Source organism: Desarmillaria tabescens, assembly GCF_030435595.1.
Source record: "Desarmillaria tabescens strain CCBAS 213 chromosome Unknown EV420scaffold_242, whole genome shotgun sequence".
In the NCBI taxonomy this organism is placed as follows: domain Eukaryota; kingdom Fungi; phylum Basidiomycota; class Agaricomycetes; order Agaricales; family Physalacriaceae; genus Desarmillaria; species Desarmillaria tabescens.
This window is the reverse complement of record NW_026848541.1, coordinates 13,073-33,409: the sequence shown is the minus strand read 5'-3', so window position 1 is coordinate 33,409 and position 20,337 is coordinate 13,073. Positions and strand designations below refer to the sequence as shown.

Here is a 20,337-nt window from a genome sequence, read left to right as displayed (position 1 = left end):
CACTCCCAAGGAGAGTACTTATTTTGTTTTCTTGCAAAGCCAGTGGTAGATCAAGGAGATGACCAACGACATCCCACTGGCTGGGATCAGGCAAGGAAGGATAAAACCTTCGTATGCCTTTGACGAGGTGATGATCCGCCCCGACGGCAGAACAGACTCGAATCCAAAGCAAGAGTTGGTTGTCCCATTCCTCAGGAGGAGCATCCCTTCCGAACACTGTACAATATGCATTCCGCACGGCATTGATTGCACAGTCGGGTGGGGGTGGTGCGAGGACAGCGAGAATGAAGAAGGGATTAGAAGCAAGGTCATGCATTAGGTAACCTAAACCAACAATAAGTTCGGGAGATTTGGCAGGGTTTTATGGATTGTTGATTGACGAGGAAGTACGGATCAAGGTGCTTGTCTCAAATAGGCGGGTGGCAGTTAGGAACCATGGTGGCTGTGCGACCCACTCTGCCCTCAACAACGTCGATAATGGTCTTCCGCCATGACATCATCTCCAGGGACGGGACCTCGGACGAGCAAACGCATTTCAAGATTGGAATATGCCTGCCAGGGTGACACGACAAGGACCATTTTCGTTTGCAGACAATCCAGAGCGATAGAGTACTTGTGCGATGGAATCTTCGTTCGATATGGCGACGTCTTCTTTGATATGGTGTAGGTTTCTTGGTGCGTTATCAAGAATAGCTACTTTTTGTCTTCTAATCCAGCTGTACAGCTTCCACGATATATATGATCATCAGACGAGCAACCTTTGCCCTATGGCCACCTTCAGCTTTTAAACCCTTCTTTGATCTCCCCTTTTCCGATGACTCTCAAAGCCTTTCCGCAGACTACCATATATCTGGCGTAGCAAGGGCCCATACACTACAGAAATACGACAGCGATGCGTGATCCCTAGCCTATGTCCGTGTTGTATCCCAGCGCTATTCTCGTCCCGGATGCCGCCTCGTAGCGATGATCCTGAGTGTTTGGGTTCGTCATACCATACCAAGAGCATGGTAGGTCTAGAGGGAGAACACAAACGAGCATCCATTTCCGTGCAGGCGTCCCATTTCCCTGTTATCGAACGTGAACGAGCGTGGGCTTTCCGGAACAGGACTGGTTCCGTGGTTTAGCAGGAGCATATTTGTGCGTTGTACTTTCCCTTTTCCTCTGTGCTGATCGCCACAATTGCCGAGACCTTCGTCCCGATCCAATGACGGTGGGCGAAACACCTTGATCTGGATCAACCATCAAAGATGCCTCCTGTTACTCCTTTGTTCAATCTCGCCCTCATTGCACCCTCCTCCTCCTCCTCCTCCAATGCGATTGAAACCGTGCAGAGAGCATACCGCATGGTATTTGGCCGAGACATCCCTGCCGAGGACAGTGAAAACCATCTCCTGCTTTGGACCCAAATCTGTTCTTCCCCTGGGGTACCTGATAGCATTGTCGAACAACTACGAGAGGTCTTACCGTACCTGCCTGATATCACCTGGCAAAGTGTCGCCCGAGTCGTAGGCCTTGACCCCTCACAAGGAAACGAACAGCTACCAGTAAAACCTACGCAAACGCTGTACCTTTCTGATAAGTTTGTCGACGAGCTTCTGTATAACGCTCGTTGGATAAAATACCGACACAAGAAGCGAAAGTATGTCCAACTCGGTTCATTTGTGAGTGTTATCTCTCTCCAGCACTGCCTGTTGCTGACTAGTGTGGTGAAGGCCGTCAAAGCAGTACTGGACCAGATGTACTTCGCCCGTGAGGTTTTTGTGGATGAATCTTGTTCCAAATTCGAGGTGAAGATCGTACGCAATGCTGCCCTCCTCATGATGGAATCCGAGCGATGGCCTAACCAAACGCAAATACTTGCTCAGGCCATTGCTGAGGTGACATGTATGCTCCTTTTCAACGTCCACAGTCCCGCTCTAATCTCATTCAGGCCTGGCGGTGTCGAATAGTCGTCTAGGATATTCATTCCCAATCCATATCGTCATCACGGACCTCTACGAGACGACATTTTATACTTACGATCGTAAGCAGCACTCCAGTTTCTCCAAGCCGATCTCATATCCCCTGCCAGCTTCCGCAAAAAGGTTTTACATCCGAGGACACTTTAGCGTCGAACGTTTTGGCTCCGAGGGTGATATCAATAGAGACCCAACGGAAGTCCAGGAATTGCTGCTTACACGAATGACTGCTGTCCGTCCGTCTACTTGTTTTCTTCTGCCTTCTTGTTTCTTATATTGACTCGGGCCCTAGTCGCACGGGAGTTGTTCTCTTTGTTGATGGAAGGATATCACGACTACGTCCAGGCAAAGATACACCTTTGCCCTGATACGGAGACAGAAGGATCCAAACGGGCGCTCGAACTGATCGAGGAGGGCCGAACGCTCTTGTCAAATAAAAATGGAACACAGGAGGAGCGACAGAACGGCCTAGAAAAACTGAGAACGAGGTGAGCTGGAACCCTGAACGTCTGCGGAGAATTCACTGATTAGCCACAGTGTTTTAGTGTTACCATGGGGAAGCACAGTATTCACCGAGGAGGAACTGTGCACGCTGAATGAAGAGGTTAGGAATAGCGCGCGCAATTATGTTTTTTACTTGAGTGTACCCCATCAACGCTAGGATGAGCACAAGTCCCAGCAGAAGTAGGTGTTAATAACAAGATAATAAGAATATTTCGTTCCTTGGCTGTCATCAATGAAATGGCATTATGTTAGACAGGTCTAGCGTTATGCGTAGGCAGCATGTATTTTATGTTACATGATTAGCAACGCAATTGTCAGGAACGAGTTGATAGAATATTTGGTTTTTCTCCATAGTCAATGGATTGGTGGTATGCGTAGGGGATGTATTTGATTGTCCATACAGAAGCTGTACCAAAAATGTGAACACCCCCGCTGCTTCCGTCTATGACGCGTAGTCCAGCATCGTTTGCGAACAAAAGAGAGAGAAAGTGCGTACTTCTCATCTGTCACGGTTTGTATCCTGGCGGTCAAGCCAACGACCCGGTTTATTCTATGACGAGCTAGCCTCCGTCGTCGTCCGGTGAACTGTCCGAGGCGCTCAGCCGGTTGTTCTTCCTCGATGCATGGTTCCGTTGACGTAGAACCACGCTTCCCGTCCGAGACTCTGGTTTCGGGATCGACGCAATTAGTGTATGTACCACACTTTACGATGCCAATCCTGCATTTTGTGATCTTGTCGAGTAGCTTGGCCATATGGATCGTGGCGATGGAAAGGATGTCCTTTGGTGTGGTCCGGTCAAAATCATATGTGCTAGTATTCCAGGTAGTAAGATACATCTACTGCTGAATGTCAGACATCCTGCGCCGTGGAGCCGGTGTCCCTCTTTCTAGTTTGTTCCTCTTCTCCGTCGTGCGGGGCTGTCTTGGTGTACTGTTCGTGCGACTTTTGATTGGTGCATACATCCGGAGCTTTTTCCTATATAAACCGTCCATGAGTCATTGATCACAGCCCGGTCGGCATTTCCTCCACTCACCCGGATATTCTCCCACAACGGACCCAACAGACTCTCCTGCATTATCTGCACAAAATCCACGTAGCTAGATGAGCTCTCGAATCCCACGTCTTCAATCCTGTCGAACTGGCCCGAGGGCGGGAACGCCGTAGGTTCGTTGAAAAAATCAATAAAGTTGATGACCCAGCAGACCTACTAGATTTAGCAAGAAGAAACAGAACCTTCACTAAGTGAACGTACAGGATGGGTTCGGCTCTTGACACTGGCATGCTTCCACCTTATCGAGACGAGGACATCGGGGACGTCTGGGTCTGGAAAATCGGTAATCTGCACGGTGAGAGTGAACCACCACGATGAGTCAATGGAATAGGAGAGGATCCTGGTGGGTTGAGCGGTCTCTTTTGAAAGCGCAAGTTTGTTCGTTGTCGGGGTCTTGTGTCTAGATGCAAGCTCGAAACCGACAAATGATAGTAGGGTATGGCAGATGGCGGTTACGTGCTGTTCACGCCTGTGCAGCACCGACTTATCTCCTGTGCTCGGCTCTGGTCCGGGAAGTTCGGCTGAGCTCTGAAGGCGTCTCATAAATTCGAGGGCATCAATCGATTTGTAGGCTGTAACGTTCTGTAAAAGGCGATGAACAGCCTGAAAAACTATCCAGACTCGGGGAGCGTACTCACGTGTCGCAAAGCCAATGGAAGGTCAAGAAGATGACCAACGACATTCAACTGGCTGAGATCAGGCAAGGCAGGAAAGAACCGTTTTATCGTTCTGACGAGGTCATGATCCACCCCTACGGCAGAGCAGATTTGGATCCAGAGTAGGATTTGGTCGTCCCGCTCGTCGGGAGGGGGGTCTCTTCCAAAGACTGCACGATAGGCTCTCCGTAAGGTGTTGGTCGCATAGCCGGACGAGGATGACATGGTAAGAGTGAACAAAGGCCCCGAGTCAGACATTTAGGTAGAGCTGCGATTGGGGACAGTGAAAAAAGGGAACTTGAAGGAGCAGAGCCGCGTCACGAAGGTTTTTTTCACGCTCCTGTACCTGGCGACAAGTCTAATAGCTGATGATTTTGGGGTGGTTGAGCACTTTTGAACGATGGACGTTTGTGCTTTGAAGACAGCCACAATATTATGCCGTCATATGCCGTCATCGGAGATAACATGTTGAAATAGGGGGATTGGCCTGAAGGGTCGAAGAAGATTTGATATTGGAGAAGAGGCTAAAATGCGTAGTACCATTGAGGACATGCTGGTAAGTTTCGAGAGACTTGGTAGATATTCGGTAATGCAACATCGGAATAAACACGCTGTGATCTCTCCAAGAAAGCCCTCCAACATCGCCTGCAGGTGAGCATGAGAAAACGATGCAAGAAAAGGGAAGCATAACGCACTCAACACGGCGCGCGCATTTGGATGAGTAGGGAAACCTGAACATCCTCCCTCATTGGTACTAAGGACCAGAAGCACCCCTCTCTCCTTCGTGGAAAGAGAAGTCGATGGAAGGAAATAACTGTATTGGTCGGTCGATGGAGTTCGGCCACATAGAAGGTATAAATCAAACGTCATGCGCCGAGAGGCATGAAGAGTTTGCTGCTAGCAAAAATATAGAAGAGGAGATACGTGGAGGGCACAAGGGGTAGGTAGATGACTGTTAATACTTCATCCAGCAGCCCTGGTTGGAGAGATCGACAAAAAATTTTCCCGAAGAGACGCGTATAGTCAGATAATCTGGATACACAGCAACAAACTCGCGTGACGCCAAAGAAGACGTGCCTAACAATCATTCGTGCTGCGAATATTGTCTTGTCCGTCCAAAGTTCCCGTGGTTCTATATCCCCTCGGGCATGTAGTTGTTGAGGCGGTAAGAAGCGAGTCGACGGACCACCGACCCTTCCCACGACCTCGTTCAGGAACGCTGCATAAGTGAAAGGTTGAGGAAGGAGTCAGTACCCTCTCTCCTTCTAGATGAGGAGAATCGATGGTAAAGAAGTGAGATTGGGAAAGGAAGGATTATGCGTTTATGGCTGACGAATAAAGCGCAGACAGATACTTGTGTAATCGTTCCCCGAGTCATGGGTGACGGAGGATTCTGGCAATGACATCTACATTCGCTAGCTACCCTACACGATCATGAGAGGGCAGTCCAAGAAAAGGAAAGCGTGCATCCCGACATGCGCGCGCCAGTGGGGGAAAATGCCATTGGAAGACGTTGGCCCGAACGTCCTCCCCCGCTAAGTTCCGGAAACAGACGCTAGATCTCTCTTTCTCCCACCCGCCAGGAGAAACGCGTTGGGGGGGTAAGGGAAAGAAAAGATTGTTCGCATTGGTTGGTGGATGGAGTGAGGTTGTTGTTCGCCAGAATACGTATGTAGCTTCTGCCTCATTCCTTTGAGCCGATTTCGCATGGTAAGCGACAGAAAATTTGCCCGAAGAGAAGGGCTGTTCGTCTGTACAGTCGAATTAGAAAAGTGCAGATACTACGCACCAAGAAACTCACATATGCAACGCGTGTCAAAGAAGACGTATGGCCTCACACTGACATAGAGGGTAACGACCACTCTATAGCGAAGGGCTCCATCTCATCCTTTCATTCGTGAGCGCAGGGGTCGTTACGAATCGCCTGGATTGCATTATGTAGCGTCAGCAAGAGGACATGTCGTGTCGCATCAGACATACCCAAATATACGCATCTGTTTGAGGTGCTGTGGTTCCATATCCTTCTTTTGGGTGTCATTGTCGACGTTGTTGAGGGTGCGTAGTCGCACAGAGGTCGTGATGGTGGTGGTGGTGTTACCGGCGTCAGGTCCCAATAAGGAACAGCCGGGTCCACAGCTCTGACATGTCGAACCATGCGCTGTGGCTGCGAAGGCTCAATATACCGTTGTAACCACACTATTGAGTGCGTCTCGCGGGGTAGAGGTGAGAAGGGAGTTGAAGGTGCACAGCCACCATTCTCTTCTGCCTCTGACTTATTTCGGCAACCTCGGCATAATTCGGGCCTTGATGCCTTTTCCATCCGCCTGTTTTCAATAGTTCTTCGTCTTTTTAAATTTCTGAAAATCTTGTGTCGCTCAACCATTATTCATATTATCGTGTTTTAACAGCTACGACTTCGACTCTCAGTACTCAGTACTCAGCACCCAACTTTAGGCTTCAGAATTCTGTTACCGCCGGTTTTTTTTTTGCTTCGCCGTCATTCTCCTTGTTCAGCCTTCTCCTTCAGAGTCTCATTGTGCATCGTTCGCTCTCTTTCCTGTTATCCCGCTACTATACCCACTTACGTGCTCTCGGGGCTTGCCAATACTGCGTTGTACGGCATCTTACATTTGGTATTTGTCCTCCAAAGTTTCGTCCGCCGTTCTTGCTGAGTCGGTCTGTTGCCTTCCTTCTAGCGCATGCTACTGCGAGTACGTTCTTATCACTCTGAGGATGCTCTCTTTTTGAACAAAGCTTCATCCTGCCAGAAACAGCTGTTAATGTCGCTGCCGATACAGTCATCCGTCTCATCTAGCATCCATTTATCGAATGCATTGTCTCAGAACTATCTTTCGAAAAGTATGTTGTATGCGGTCTCCAAGACCGTCAATCAGACATGCTATTGGAGGAGGATATCATTATCCCTCCTAAGTCGCGTTGTGAGTCTTTTGTGCATTTATGACGTCTGTTTAACTTACGCCAGCATATTGTTCACCAAAAACAGAACTTTCTTAGCAATTATTGATTGTCCCTTGAATGGTGATGACCATTTCTTTGAGCTGGATTTCTTCATTTTCCCTTCGACACCCGAAAAGTCTATCCGCTTCATCGATCTGTGCATTATAGTGAAGAAATCTACCCCACGACTATACCTCCGCCTCCCCGAATTGATCTACGTAATGAGGCCTCCAAACGGGTATCGCGAAAGTCGTTTCTGGGAACATCAATGTCAGCTCCTGTCCTTGTTAAGGTCCCAATAACTGTGCTTGGAAAATTGCTAATGCGTAGCTGGACCAGGCGACTCGGATTGCCTGAAGATCGCGTAAGGAAAGTGTGGGAAGAGGAGTCCTGGAATGATAACACAGTGAAGCACCTGCAGTGCGTCTCACGAGCATGAGAAAAGTCTGACACCTACGAGAAGGGTCAAGCGGAAATCCATGCCGAGGATGGATATCGATGGGTGCGAGCCCCCCCGTATTTGTCCATTACGCACAGGTTTGCGAAACTATCCAAGCAAGGGAGAAAAGGAAGTGTTGTACCGAGACCTACATGATACATCCTTGATGCCTCTGAGCACACCCTGCACGCTGCCATTCTACCCCTCCTTCGTTCGCTCTGTATGGTCATCATCTGCTTTGACTCTGGATTCCTGGGCTGCCTCGCGTGTACTGTTTCTTCATCATCTTTGAATCCCACGTCCACCTAATCCTGTGCTTCAAGCACAACTGCGACCTACTTAGCACCTGCAAAACCAGCTTTATGGCCGTTGTCACCTATGTGGTTTCGTCGTTGCTGTGTTATATCCCTCCCCAATATCACCCAACTCCATCACCGCCATCGCGTGCTTCAAACACATGGATAACGTCTCCAACGACCTCAGTAGGGTGCTCGGTGACTGTTTATGCACCCAGACAGCGGCACGCTCATAACTAGTGAGCCCTGCCGCTTTCCAGCCTCCCTTGTGTATCAGGTATCGCATCGATGCCAAGGTCCATTTAAAGGAACTTTCCACCCCATCGCACCATGACTCGGGTCCACCACTTTATTTTTTTCAGCCTTCCACCTCAGCCATCGCCCGACAACTGTTCTACTCCACAGCCGTTCTCTTAATATTTATCAAAGCATCGAAGAACATCTAGGAATATACTCATAATTTTTTAAAAGAATATGGATGGCAGGCGAGTCATTCATCAAAATTTTGCACAGCGACTACACAGGCAAGAATTTGTATTTGGCTTGGTGAGGGCCTATATTTACGTTCGTTATTTACACTGATAAACGTTTAAACATCGAATATATTAGGACCTATTTTACGACGCTCCAGAAGAGGTCGCCGCCCCCGGGTTAGAGAGGATCGGAGTGAAATTGCACCTTGACTGGTTTACAGTGGAAGTTGGTGGCGGAAAGCGGGACGAATTAGAAGTGCCGTGTGAAGGTGGGATAGAGACATTTGGAGTGAAATTACACGCTATCTGGACAGTATGCACTGCGTTGGCGCCGTTGGGGGTGGAGATGTTCGGAGCAAAATTGCATGCATACTGGATTATAGAGTTATTATTCGTCGTGTTGGCACTACTGAATGGAGGTAGGGCTGAGATGTTGGGAATGAAGTTGCACTCCGTTTGGGATGTAGTAAAAAGTGATGATGGCAGTAAGAAGGAAGCTGACGGGGACGCCTCGCTGCCAGGCAAATTAGCCGTGGATGTCCCCTCAGTTCTATTTTGCCTTGAAGATGTGTTGGAAGCGTCGGTGCACCTTACTTGGGGTATAGTACGCGGAGACGCAAGCTCTGGATCTTCTATCTCTTCAGAGGATTTATCGAATCGACCCGTACGACGATGTGCAAGAACACAACGCTCGACCTCGCCATGAACGTTCGCTAGTGGGCCATCTCCGGATGACCTTCGAACGCTGGTAGCTCGAGCAGGTTGTGACAGTAATCCTGTATTGGTTTCGAAACTGGCAAATATAAGTTTCTCTGTTAAGCATGGAAATTGGTACATGCGCACCCATCTTGGTAGTTCTCATCAACTCGAACATTTCTCTCCGTGGAACTTCTGATATCGTGTCCGTGTCCTCCTTCTGATGTACAAGTAGTTGAGGCACCGTTAGAAGCCATTCTGGAAATGATATATACACGTGTTATGACCAGGACGCACCTCTGAATAGTAGCGCGCACATACCGATTGTCCTCGTCCACTCGAACTGTATTCGGTTGGTCTCCTCGGACCGTCAACAAAAGAGACGATATGAATAAGAAATGTACCTACAGGACCCGTGTGCTGATAACTCAGGATTTAAAACTGCACTGTCTAATAAGGATCGTGAGGATTGGAAGGAAGCAATCCACAATTCGCATGAACTTACTTGGTGCCACAGTCAACAGGTTACCATAAGGTGGGGGCTCACCGGATTCTACCTTTTTGGCTGCCACGAGTTTCGTTAACGGTTTAAATTGGGTGGCTTCTTGAACGATGTCGGTTGGCATCGACGACGATGACCCAAGCGAACTATCGGCGGCATTAGATCGTGGGTCGGACAGGCGTGTGATTTGTTTTTCCTGTGGAAGCGGTGGTGAAGGCATGGCTAACGAACTTTGGACATACAGAGGATGTTTGGGTGTCAGAGACTAGCTCGATAACCCTCAAGTGATCACAATGATGGTACGGAAGAAAAAATATGTTAAATCAACTTAGCGCTAAGAAGTGGTTAAAAATTGTTACAACCCGGCGCTTACGGCACTGTTCCTTACTAGTCTAGAGATTCATTTACTATGGGTAGTCGTTATGTGCAAATTTGTGATGAATGATTTTCTGCAGCTCTTACCTGCCATCTGTATCCTTTAAAAAATGATGAGTATATTTCTAGGTATTCTTCGATACTGTGGTAAATATCAAGGGAAAATCTGTGGAGTAGAACAGACGTCGGGCGGTGGCCGAGGTGGAAGGGTGCTATATACAAAATTTCGTCACAACAAATCTCACGCCCAAATTGGAAGTCCGTTGTGATCAGAGTCTCCTCCAATACCAACATCAGGACCGTTGAGGCTAGAGCGGCACAAGAAAAGGAAAGCATAACGCACTCAAACCTGCATCCCGACATGGCATGTGCATTTGAATGGGGGATAGCCTGGATACCTTCCCTCCTCGTCGGTACTAGGGACCAGAAAGAGCCCTCTCTCTTTCATGCCAGGTAAGAGAAGCCGAGGGAAGGAAAAGATTGTGTATCGGTTGGTCGGCTCCGGTCACATAGAAGGTAATACGAGTGTATGAAGGGCACATTTGCTGCTGAAGCAGAGGTCCGCGCTGGAGTCCCGTAGTTCTATATCCCCTTCTTTTGTTGCTAAGGCGGTAAGAAGCAGTCGACAGACCATACGCTTCTACCGACCCCGCCATGAAAAGGTTGGGGAAGGCGTCAGTACCCTCTCTCCTTTCTAGATGGGGAGAATCGACCCGTGGTGGTGGTGGTGGTAAAGAAGCGAGACTGCAAAGGAAGGATTATGCGTTCATGGCTGACGAACAAAGCGCAAACAGATAATTATGTGATCGTTCCCCAAGTCATGCGTGATGGAGAATTTTGGCAATGACATCTACATTCGCTAGCTACCCTACACGATCATGAGAGGGCAGCACGAGAAAAGGAAAGCGTGACGCACTCAAGTTTGCACCACGACATGCGCCCGCGCCGGTAGGGTAAATGCCATCGGAAGACGTGCACAAAGCTTGGCTCGAACGTCCTCCCTCGCTAAGTTCCAGAAACAGGCGCCAGATCTCTCTTTCTCCTACCCGCCAGGAAAGAAGCGTGTTTCGGGGGTAAGGGAAAGAAAAGATTATTCGCATTGGTTGGTGGATGGAGTGAGGCGATGAAGGAAGTGCACGGAGGCTTAGCTCGCTTCATCCGGAGGCGATTTCGCGTGCCGGACCCTAAGGTAAGCGACAGCGACAGAAAATTCGCCTGAAGAGAAGGGCTGCTCGTCTGTACAGTCGAATTAGAAAAAGCAGATACTACGCACCATATGCAGCGCGTGTCAAAGAAGACATATGGCCTCACACTGACCTAGAGGGTAACGGACACTCCATAGCGACTCGTTACGAATCGCCTGGATTGCATTGTGTAGCGTCAGCAAGAGGACATGTCGTGTCGCATCAGACATACTAGAATATTTGTAAACGTCGCGTCTTGTCCGTCCGACCATATCCCTCCTTTGATCGCAATGGGATGTCAGTGTCAACGTGATGAAAACGTAGTCGCGCAGAAGTCATAGTGAGACAGTTGAGTTGGTCCAGCGTGCCTGAAGGTACTGTGCCGTGTAATGATGAGCCACCATACACCTCTGCCTAATACCACGCGACACACTCAAAAGCGTGATCACAACGGTATGAGCCTTTGTGGCCACAGCACATGGTTCGCCATGTCAGGGCTGTGGGCCCGGCCGCTCCTTATTGGGACCTTCTGCCGGTAACAACACACCAACACACCACCACATTGCAGCCTGCCGCGGCAAAGATGAACTCGTTCCCGATTCTCCGCTCAATGTCGAACATTTTGGATGCGAGGGTAATATCGGTAGAGACGTAATGGAGGTCCAGGAATCGTTGCTTTCACGAAATTCTGTTGTCCGTTCGTCTATTTGTTTTGTTCTGCCTTGCTTCTCGTATTGACTCGGCCCTAGTCGCACGGGAGCCGTTTTCTTTGCTGATGGAAGCATATCACGACTACGTTGAAGTGAAGACATGCCTTTACCCCAATGCGGAGGAGAAAGGCATGCGAACGCGCACTCGAACTGATCGAGGAAGGCAGAGTGCTCTTTTCGAATCGGGATGGGACGCGGGAGGAGAAAGAAAGTGGGTTCCAGAAGCTGAGGACGAGGTAAGCTGAATGCCATCAAATAGAGATTTTACTGATGGGTGCGGTGCTAGTGTTTTCGTGTTACCTTGGGAAAGCACGAGGTTCACCGAGGAGGAAATACTTTAAATACCGCGCGTAATTATTTTCTTTATGTTATGTGATGAGTCTGTCAACGCTAAGTCCAGTAGAACTACTCAACCACAAGGACTATCGAAACAATTTCTATCGCAGATAAGCGAGTCCATTCAGAAGATATTTCCAAGAAAAAATGACAGCTGATGCTTAACCCACGATAATTCATCGTAAGTGTATAATAGCAGAGTGTGACATAAAGAGGCTAAATTAGCTTGAGGAATCTCCAGCATCCGACTCCGACTCTGAGTCGTCATCCGAAATCACCGAATGAACAAGCTTAGCAACTTGACCTAAGGCTTTAGCAGTCCTAATAGCATCACCCACGCCGAACTGGTGACCACCAGCAGCAGAGTGGGCCATCTATCCGGCACATCAGAAAACGTCATGCACAAAAGAAAGAGAACACACTGTAATACAAAACTTCCCAAGCTTGCTCTTCTTCCCCTCCTGATCAGGGTCTTGCTGGAGCCCACTAGAATCTGTGGTCCTCACTCCAGGAGGCGGATGGACGTCGGCGCCTGAATGAGCACTGGCCATGGTGATCTTCTCGACATATTTCGCAGGGAAGCAGCCCCTGCAGCCATTACACTCACCGAGCCACCAAACGGCGTCGGTCTCCTCGACGATAGTGATGATGTCGTCTACTGCGAAGGAGAGGTAGCCGGGGTCCGAGGGGGCGAGGTTGTATGGCAAGACTGCTTTGGCTTGGACGACGGATGGTGGTGGGGGTATGGGGGCGGACGGACAAGTAGGATTCATCGTCGTTGTGGTGGGTGAAGGAGAGGGAAGGGCAGTGAACCGTATTGACTAGCCTGGCAAGCCAGCTTTATTAGATACCTAGCGGTACTCGTTACGTATTAGCCCAACAATGCTACGGATCAGGCATTAATATTGCTGACGGACTTCGAGAACGCCAAAGGAGCTCGCTCCCTGCACACAAACCTGAAACCTTCGTAGCCTAAGTTATGTCATTGAAACCGCAAGGCTCAGGACAGTGAAATGAGCGAGAGAAAAGAGAGTATCCGTTGCAATGTATACTACGTGAGGACAGTCCTTTTATACGACAGTTCTAGCTAAAAGCCGTGTGTATAAGCAACGAATACGTACAACTAATGAGAGAATAATAGCAAGACATTAACAAGTGGCGACTGGAAAGAAGAGCACCTCGACAGCTAATGATCAGCGCCGGCGCTTGGTGACAATGTGTGCTCGAATACCAAACAATGGTGGCGAAAATTCCTTCCAGTTGACGAGCCACCAATTCTCATTGACTTCCAGAAGATCTGTATGTCGAGTCGAGACCAGTAACTATAACCATCACTTCTCATATCGCCCTTCCCCAATCCCAACAACATCTACACTTTCTACCATCTCAATGTGGATGACATTCAAGTGATAGGAGAAGGACAATAGTAGCAACGCGTGAATATTTCGCCTCTCATTTACATACCGTGGGTTGTGCAGACTCGTCAAGTCGTTAATACTAGCTTGGCGGCAGCTCTGAGGGATGTATCAAGGCAAGCAGGTGACAGACTGCGAGGTTCTTCACGAAGCACATGACTTCCTGGCAAGCTGTCACCAATATCCCTCATAGTAGCTTCGACAGATCTACGGAGGCAAATCATCCTCGTCTTTCAAGCAGAAGAACTATAATAATACCGCTGCCAGTGGTTTTGTTACCGGGATGTGGGTGGCGAATAGTCTCGTATGTATCCTTGACCCATGGATCCCACTTCATTGTTCGTCGATTACGCTACGAAAGGTCTAGGGTGAGCTTGGCCCTTCCCATCCCGATCCACATCTTGACATGTGCTCCTTTTAGATATCGGCAAAGTCCAAGCTAAGATCTGCACAACGCCGAAGAACACACGGCTATGAATGTCCCTTCTGATGCTGAAGGGAACACTATGAAGGGAAGATAGTGTTCCCTTCGTCGAGCTCTCCAGTCTTGTAGTCCCAACCGTGAGTCCTGTCCTTCCATTTGTTCACAAGCTAATAGCTCTTCTTGTGGCCCTAGTGATGGCTGCCCAGGATACGTGAATCCAGTCGGACGTTAACGATACCAACAGTATTCTTTGTGACTACACTGTCCTCAAGAGAATGAAATACTTACTCATTACCATCTCGAAGCGATGTCAGAAAACTAGTACTTCTCAATTCACCGTAGTTCTCACGGTCCTATCGTGAGGTACGTATAACATAGCTAGCTTGGGTACGATATACGTCTTCCACAATCTCTTCCAGGGAGAGCGATCCACTTGCCCATGGCAACACTCGAACACTGGCACCATTTAGTGAATTGTCCACGGACGCTCGAGATTCAGCTTACCTTTCTCTCAGATTCATCTTGCCGCTTTCCAGTTCTTCCTTTATTCCAAGCGTATTCGACATTAGCGTTTTGGCTTCCTCGATCAATTTGAGTGACTCCTTTAGTGCTTCTGTATCTGTACCAGGGAAGTTTTCCTAAACAGGCTCAGAACAGATCAGGGTCTAAGGTGTTATTTGACGTACTCGTATTCTGTTCCACAGGGGACGCAACAACTCTACCTGCATCGAATCCCTGAATTCCGCATACCGAGCTGTGTTGAGGAATTCACTGTCTTCTGTCTCTTCAAAATTTGAAGGGAGCACTACGTCGGTGCGGAAAAAGTTCTTGAAGCAAAATGACCAGGAGCCCTAAATCCGACGTTAGCGAAATTGAGCTTGTAGACACAATACTTACGCTTAGTTACCAATCTTCGTTGGGCCGTCTCCACTGCAAGGTTACCATCATGTTCGGCGAGTCTGGCTCTGTGCGGTGAACAACCTCTACCCGTAACTCGAATTCGAGGTCAGGAAAGTTGATATGTGGTAGAACATGGTTCGCGATTTGTTGTTCACATCAAACCTTTCACCTCTGGTCTCGAAGCCGATAAAAGAAAAGAGGACATGACAGACAGCTATCACCTGCTCAGCATTAGTTTCAGTTGATTGCTCGGTTGTGCGAAAACGCCGCATGAAACTATCTTCATCATAGACGCTCAGTTTTTCGGTCGCCACGCTCAACTGTCGCAGGGCTAAATATATAGAACTATCGTCTCAGAGTATTTACTCACTGGCTGCGAAGCTAAAGGCAATTCAAAACGGCGTATCGTCGCCTGGATGAAGTCGCAGTATCCTTCAATTATTAACGAGAACAAATCCCGTGCTACTATAAAAGCCATTACAAGAGAGCAGCAGTTCGAAAGAAGATTAGACGCACGAATACAAGTCATTCGTAGAAGCTGCCATTCCCGAATCCTCTCTGGACTTTCACCAAGAACACTCTCACGCTGAAAATACTCGATTTTCAAGTCGCTTCGCAAGTAGAACTGTTTCGCGGATGCTGGATTGAAGGAGATGTGAGAGAGAGTCGGCTTTGAGGAATTGGAATTGGAGCGGGCTGCTTACGGTCGTAAGTATAGAATGTCGTTTCCTCTCGGTCGGTGATGACGATGTGGATTGGGAGTGAGTATCCCAAACGGCTATTCGACGCCGCCAGACCTAACCGCAATTAGAGGTCGGATTTTAGACGACAAAAAGGAGCACTGTACACGTCGCCTCGGCAAGAGCCTGAGCGTGTACTTTCGACGACGCAGATTGCTTGGCTTCTACGACGAGAAGGACAGCATTCCCTAAGATCCTCAACTCAAAGTCAAAGTAAGACGCATCCAAATCCTCCCCTTCGTTGTCGTAAACGAATCCACGTAATAGGTCGAGTAATATACTTTTAACGGCCTTCAAGTTGAATTAGAAGATCCGAGAGAGAGAAAGAGAGATAAAAATTACCATCGAACCGAGGTGGACATACCCCTGCCGGTCCCTGCGATATCTAGAAGAGCGCTGCGCAGTGCCTAGAAGCGAATTTACCAAGGTAACGGGTAGGAATAGCGTTTGAATAGGTTTTTCGGATAACTGTCCGTTCCCCAGAGAGGGGTCAAGGCCTACAACCCGAGCGACGTTTTGCCAGGTGAGGTCAGGCAAGCAGGGTAGAATCTCTCGTAGTTCTTCCACGACGGTATCGTTCACCTCTAGGGCAGAACAGGTTTTCATCCACAGCAGGAGATGGTCCCTGGTAGGAACGAAGTTTTTGCTAAACACCTTCCTCGTCCGACGATGCGATCACAATCCTGCACAGAGCATACCGTACGGTAGGATGGCGGCGACAGTGAAGAAAGGAGGAGCAGACTCGGGAGTAAGGTCACCCATCATGATGTCTGTCTATGAGTTGAGGATGTCTCACTCTGAGTCCCGTCTCGAGAACGCTACTTGACTGCGAGTGAGACCTCTGCTCTGACGATCCAATCACGTAAATTAAATCATATATCTGAGAGCTTCTTCATTCTGCACGCGCATTTCTTCTTCGGTAAATCTCATGCATCCCCATGGCAGCACCAGAACACTAGTAACCAGTAAATTCTCCATGGCAGACATTCGAAATCGGAAGTCTAGCTTACCTTGTTCTCAGTTTCTTAAATCCACTCCTTCCCTCCTCCTGTGTTCCATGTCGATTCGACAGGAGCGTCTTGGCTTCCTCAAATAGCTCAAGCGCACGTTCACATGCCTTGGTGTCCTCCATATCAGGGCAAAAGTGTATCTTTGCCTTGACGTAGTCGTGATATGCTTCCATCAATAAAGAGAAGATATCCCGTGTGACTTGTGCCACCTCGAATCAATGCAAGACGGGAACAATTGAAGCTTGAAGCCAGACGTACGGACAGCGATCATTCGTAGAAGCAGGGATTCCCGAACCTCCGTTGGATCCCCACCGATATCACGCTCGCACCCGAAATCTTCGACTCGGAAATGTCTTCGCATGTAGAGCTTTTTGGCGGAAGCTGGCAGAGGATATGAGATTGGCTTGGAGGCAGAATAATGCTGCTCACGATCGTAAGTATAAAATGCCGTTTCGTAGAGGTCCGTGATGACGATGTGGATTGGGAATGAATATCCCAAACGGCTATTGGACGCTGCGAGACCTGAATGGAATTAGGGAGGGACTTTGGACGATGAAAAGGAGCAGCAGCATACATGTCACCTCGGCAATAGCCTGAACAAGCACCTGAGTTCGGTCAAGCCATCGCTCAGACTCCAACATGAGAACTGCAGCGTTCCGTTGGATCCTCAGCTCAAACCTGAATGCAGAAGCACCCAGAATATGTCCGTCGCTGAATCCCAGCTTGTTCAGTATGTATTTAACGGCCTGCATCCGTTGCATTGGTTAGAAGTGTGCTGGGGGATAGAGAGACAGCACTTACGAAGGAACCGAGTTGGACATACTCTCGCCTGTCACTCCAGTATTTCCTCCACCGAGCAGTATCTAGAAGCTCGTCTACGAATTCATCGGGAAAGTACAGAAGTTGTATACGTTTCCGAGTCCCTGATAGCTGTTCTTCTCCTTGTGAGGGGTTGAGGCCTACAACTGGAGCGACATTCTGCCAGGTGAGGTCGGGCAAGGACGAGAGAACCTTTCGTAGTTCTTCGACGATGCTATCAGGTACCCCAGGGGTAGAACAGACCTGTGTCAAAAGTAGGAGATAGTTGTTACTGTTCTCGGCAGGGATATCTCGACCGAATACTGTATGGTATGCTCTCCGTACGGTTTCGATCGCATTGGAGGGTGTCGAGGAGGGCTCGACGATGGCGACATTGAACAAAGGAGTAATAGGAAGCATCGATAAATATGAAGAGTTGGTCGCTTTGGATCAAGGTGTTTCGCTCGACGTCATTGGATCGGAAAAAGGTCTCATCTATTCATTAAATAATGTCGACGTGCGGCGAGCGTTAACAAGTGTCTGGATTGTCTGTAGAAGAAGAGGCGTCAGCGCTAGCAAGAGGACTTGTCAATTCACCCCAGACATACCAGAAATTCGCTCAAAGAGAAGGGCTGCTCCGAGTCGTCTGTACAGTCGAATTAGAAGAGAAAAGCAGATAGCAAGGATACGCACCAAGAAACGCGTGTCGAGGAAGAGGTATCGCCTCACCCTAGTGATGAACATTCCATCGACAAATGCTCCATCTCATCCCTCGATTCCTTGTGAAGTTCATTGACATCGAGGATTGCGGTGAGCGCAGAAATTGTGGTCAGGCGGCTCGCAGTACAGCCTGTAAAAGAAGATGCAAGAAGACATGTCGCGTCGCACCAGACATAAAACTTCAATCAAGTCGCGTTTTGGCCATCTTGGGCACTAATTCTAGCCTTATGATGATAGCGTAGTCGCGTGCGCAGAAGTCATGGCAAGAAACGAGTCGACGGCACACAGCCACCATACACCTCTGCCTAATACCACCTTTCAGCCTGCCGCGGCAAAGATGAACTCGTTCTCGATCCTCCACGAAATCTCGCCGTCCCTCAGGTTGTCTGCGTTTGACGCGAGGATACCATTCCTTCTGGCGAGGCGGAGTATAAGCAATGGAACTAGGCCTTGCTTTGCACCCTCGTCGTGCGTCGTGCAAGGTTTTTGACTATCAAAAAGCCAGCCATCCACAACCAGTCCCTCCATCACAAACCATCATGTCTACTCGCACAGATACTCCCTCCATCTTCGGTGCATCCCATGAATGAGCCTAGGCGCCCTTGATAGGTCGGAAAGGGCGCGTCTGTAAGCAAAAGGAGGCTCTGAAGCTCCGCTTGGACCTCAATTTGGAGGTGGAGATCGCTATCCAGGCCAAGGTCAACGGCGATACCACGCTTTTCGCTCCTTGAGTTGGGTTTACGTGGCTTGTTCTGATGGGATATGTATAATGAATGATTGAATGGCCTAGATGGCTATTTTTGGTGCAGATGTTGGCTGTACGGGTCTTGGTGTGTTCTTTACGCGTTCTGGTTCGTGATTTTGATGCTGACGTGTCTCGAGGTTGAGCAATCTCGAGTTTCGTACTCGAGGGAGGGAGTTCTTGTCGTGTTGTTCGAACATAGTCCATACATGAAATCCCTTGCTCAATGCGGTATAGGATCAATAAATAACATGATGCATCACGAATAAATACCCGTTCTCTACCACTCAGAATATCGCTCTAACAAGCCCACCACCAATAGCAGCACCTGCACCGAAGCCTACACCACCTGCAGCAGAATGGGCCATCTACCCAACATGTCAGAAAACGTCACACGAAAAAGAAAAGGGAGTGAACACACCGTATTACCGTACTTCCCAAACTTGCTCTTCTTCCCATCCTGGCCGGGGTCCTGCTGGAGACCAACAGAGTTGGTACCCGCCCCAGGAGGCGGAGGGACGTTGGAGCCTGAGTGGGCAGCCATGAAGGGTTTGTACTCTTTCTTCTGCGTCGCAACGGGAGCGGGAGGGACGGATCGACCACCCGTAGGCGGGATATACACGGGAGGAAGAGTCCTAGCTGCAGGCGCAGGCACGGTGATCTTCTCGACATAGTTCGCGGGGAAGAGGGCCCTGCAGCCGTTGTGCTCGCCAAGCCACCAGTCCGCGTTGGTCTCCTCAATGATGGTGATGATGTCCCCTGCTGCGAAGGAGAGGTCGTCGGGGTCAGAGGCGTCGAGGTTGTATGCCCAGAGTGCTTTGGCTTGGACAACGGTTGGTGCTGGTGCTGGTGCTGGTGGAGGTGGCGGGATGGAGGGCGACCTAACGGCGGACGGACGAACAGGCGCGGGTGTTGATGTTGATTGGAGGGAGGAAAGTTTTCTCTGCAGGCCGGCTGCTTCTGCTTGGGTGACGTACCCGTTGGCGACGAGAAAGTCGATGTTGGAGGCAGTCTGTGCGGCGATATGAGTTAGGAGCGTCGTCTCCATCGTCGTCGTCGTCGTTGTGGTGAAAGAGAGGAAAAGGCAATGCGGCGTTTCATCAATGCATCATTCCCGATCGGCCAACTCGGGCTTCAGCTTCAGATCCCGCGGATGCCTATTGCGGGTCGAACATGTTCATCTTATAGTAGCGGAACAAAGGAAAGATTTGGGGAAGGTTCTCTCGCTCTTTTACACACAAGAGGCATCAAATAGTGTAATTACTCGAGGTAGGGAACAAATACAGCTTTTATATGTTCATGTACGCTCTACCATCGAGTACGAAATCCAATATTGACCATACTAGAGACACATCATCAGCATCGAAACCGCGAACCAGAACGCGTTCAGCCACCACCTGCACTGAAAATAGCCGTTCAATCACTAGCTCCCTACACATCCTGTCAGAC

At 49.1% G+C, this 20,337-nt stretch overlaps 3 protein-coding genes across 3 annotated transcripts; 1 reads left to right on the top strand and 2 right to left on the bottom strand.

Annotated features, from left to right (window-relative positions):
• Positions 1 to 10,270: 10,270 nt before the first annotated feature.
• Positions 10,271 to 12,179, top strand: EV420DRAFT_1489344 (uncharacterized protein; the record flags this gene model as incomplete). Its single annotated transcript, XM_060470686.1, has 5 exons — positions 10,271 to 10,362; positions 10,963 to 11,098; positions 11,589 to 11,790; positions 11,843 to 12,039; positions 12,090 to 12,179. 5 exons carry the CDS (start codon positions 10,271 to 10,273, stop codon positions 12,177 to 12,179), a joined length of 717 nt encoding a protein of 238 aa, XP_060321503.1.
• Positions 12,180 to 12,377: 198 nt separating this feature from the next.
• On the bottom strand, positions 12,378 to 13,127 carry EV420DRAFT_562063 (uncharacterized protein). Its single transcript, XM_060482597.1, has one exon. It carries the CDS (start codon positions 12,910 to 12,912, stop codon positions 12,526 to 12,528), a length of 387 nt encoding a protein of 128 aa, XP_060321502.1. The 5' UTR covers positions 12,913 to 13,127; the 3' UTR covers positions 12,378 to 12,525.
• Positions 13,128 to 19,175: 6,048 nt separating this feature from the next.
• Positions 19,176 to 19,936, bottom strand: EV420DRAFT_1283597 (SH3-domain-containing protein; the record flags this gene model as incomplete). Its single annotated transcript, XM_060468318.1, has 2 exons — positions 19,176 to 19,256; positions 19,310 to 19,936. The coding sequence occupies 2 exons, from the start codon at positions 19,934 to 19,936 to the stop codon at positions 19,176 to 19,178; spliced, it is 708 nt and encodes a 235-aa protein (XP_060321501.1).
• Positions 19,937 to 20,337: the final 401 nt, after the last annotated feature.

What these genes read in the sequence shown, in the direction of transcription:
- EV420DRAFT_562063 (XM_060482597.1), bottom strand. Translation starts at nt 12,912, where the DNA reads ATGAATCCTACTTGTCCGTCCGCCCCCATACCCCCACCACCATCCGTC.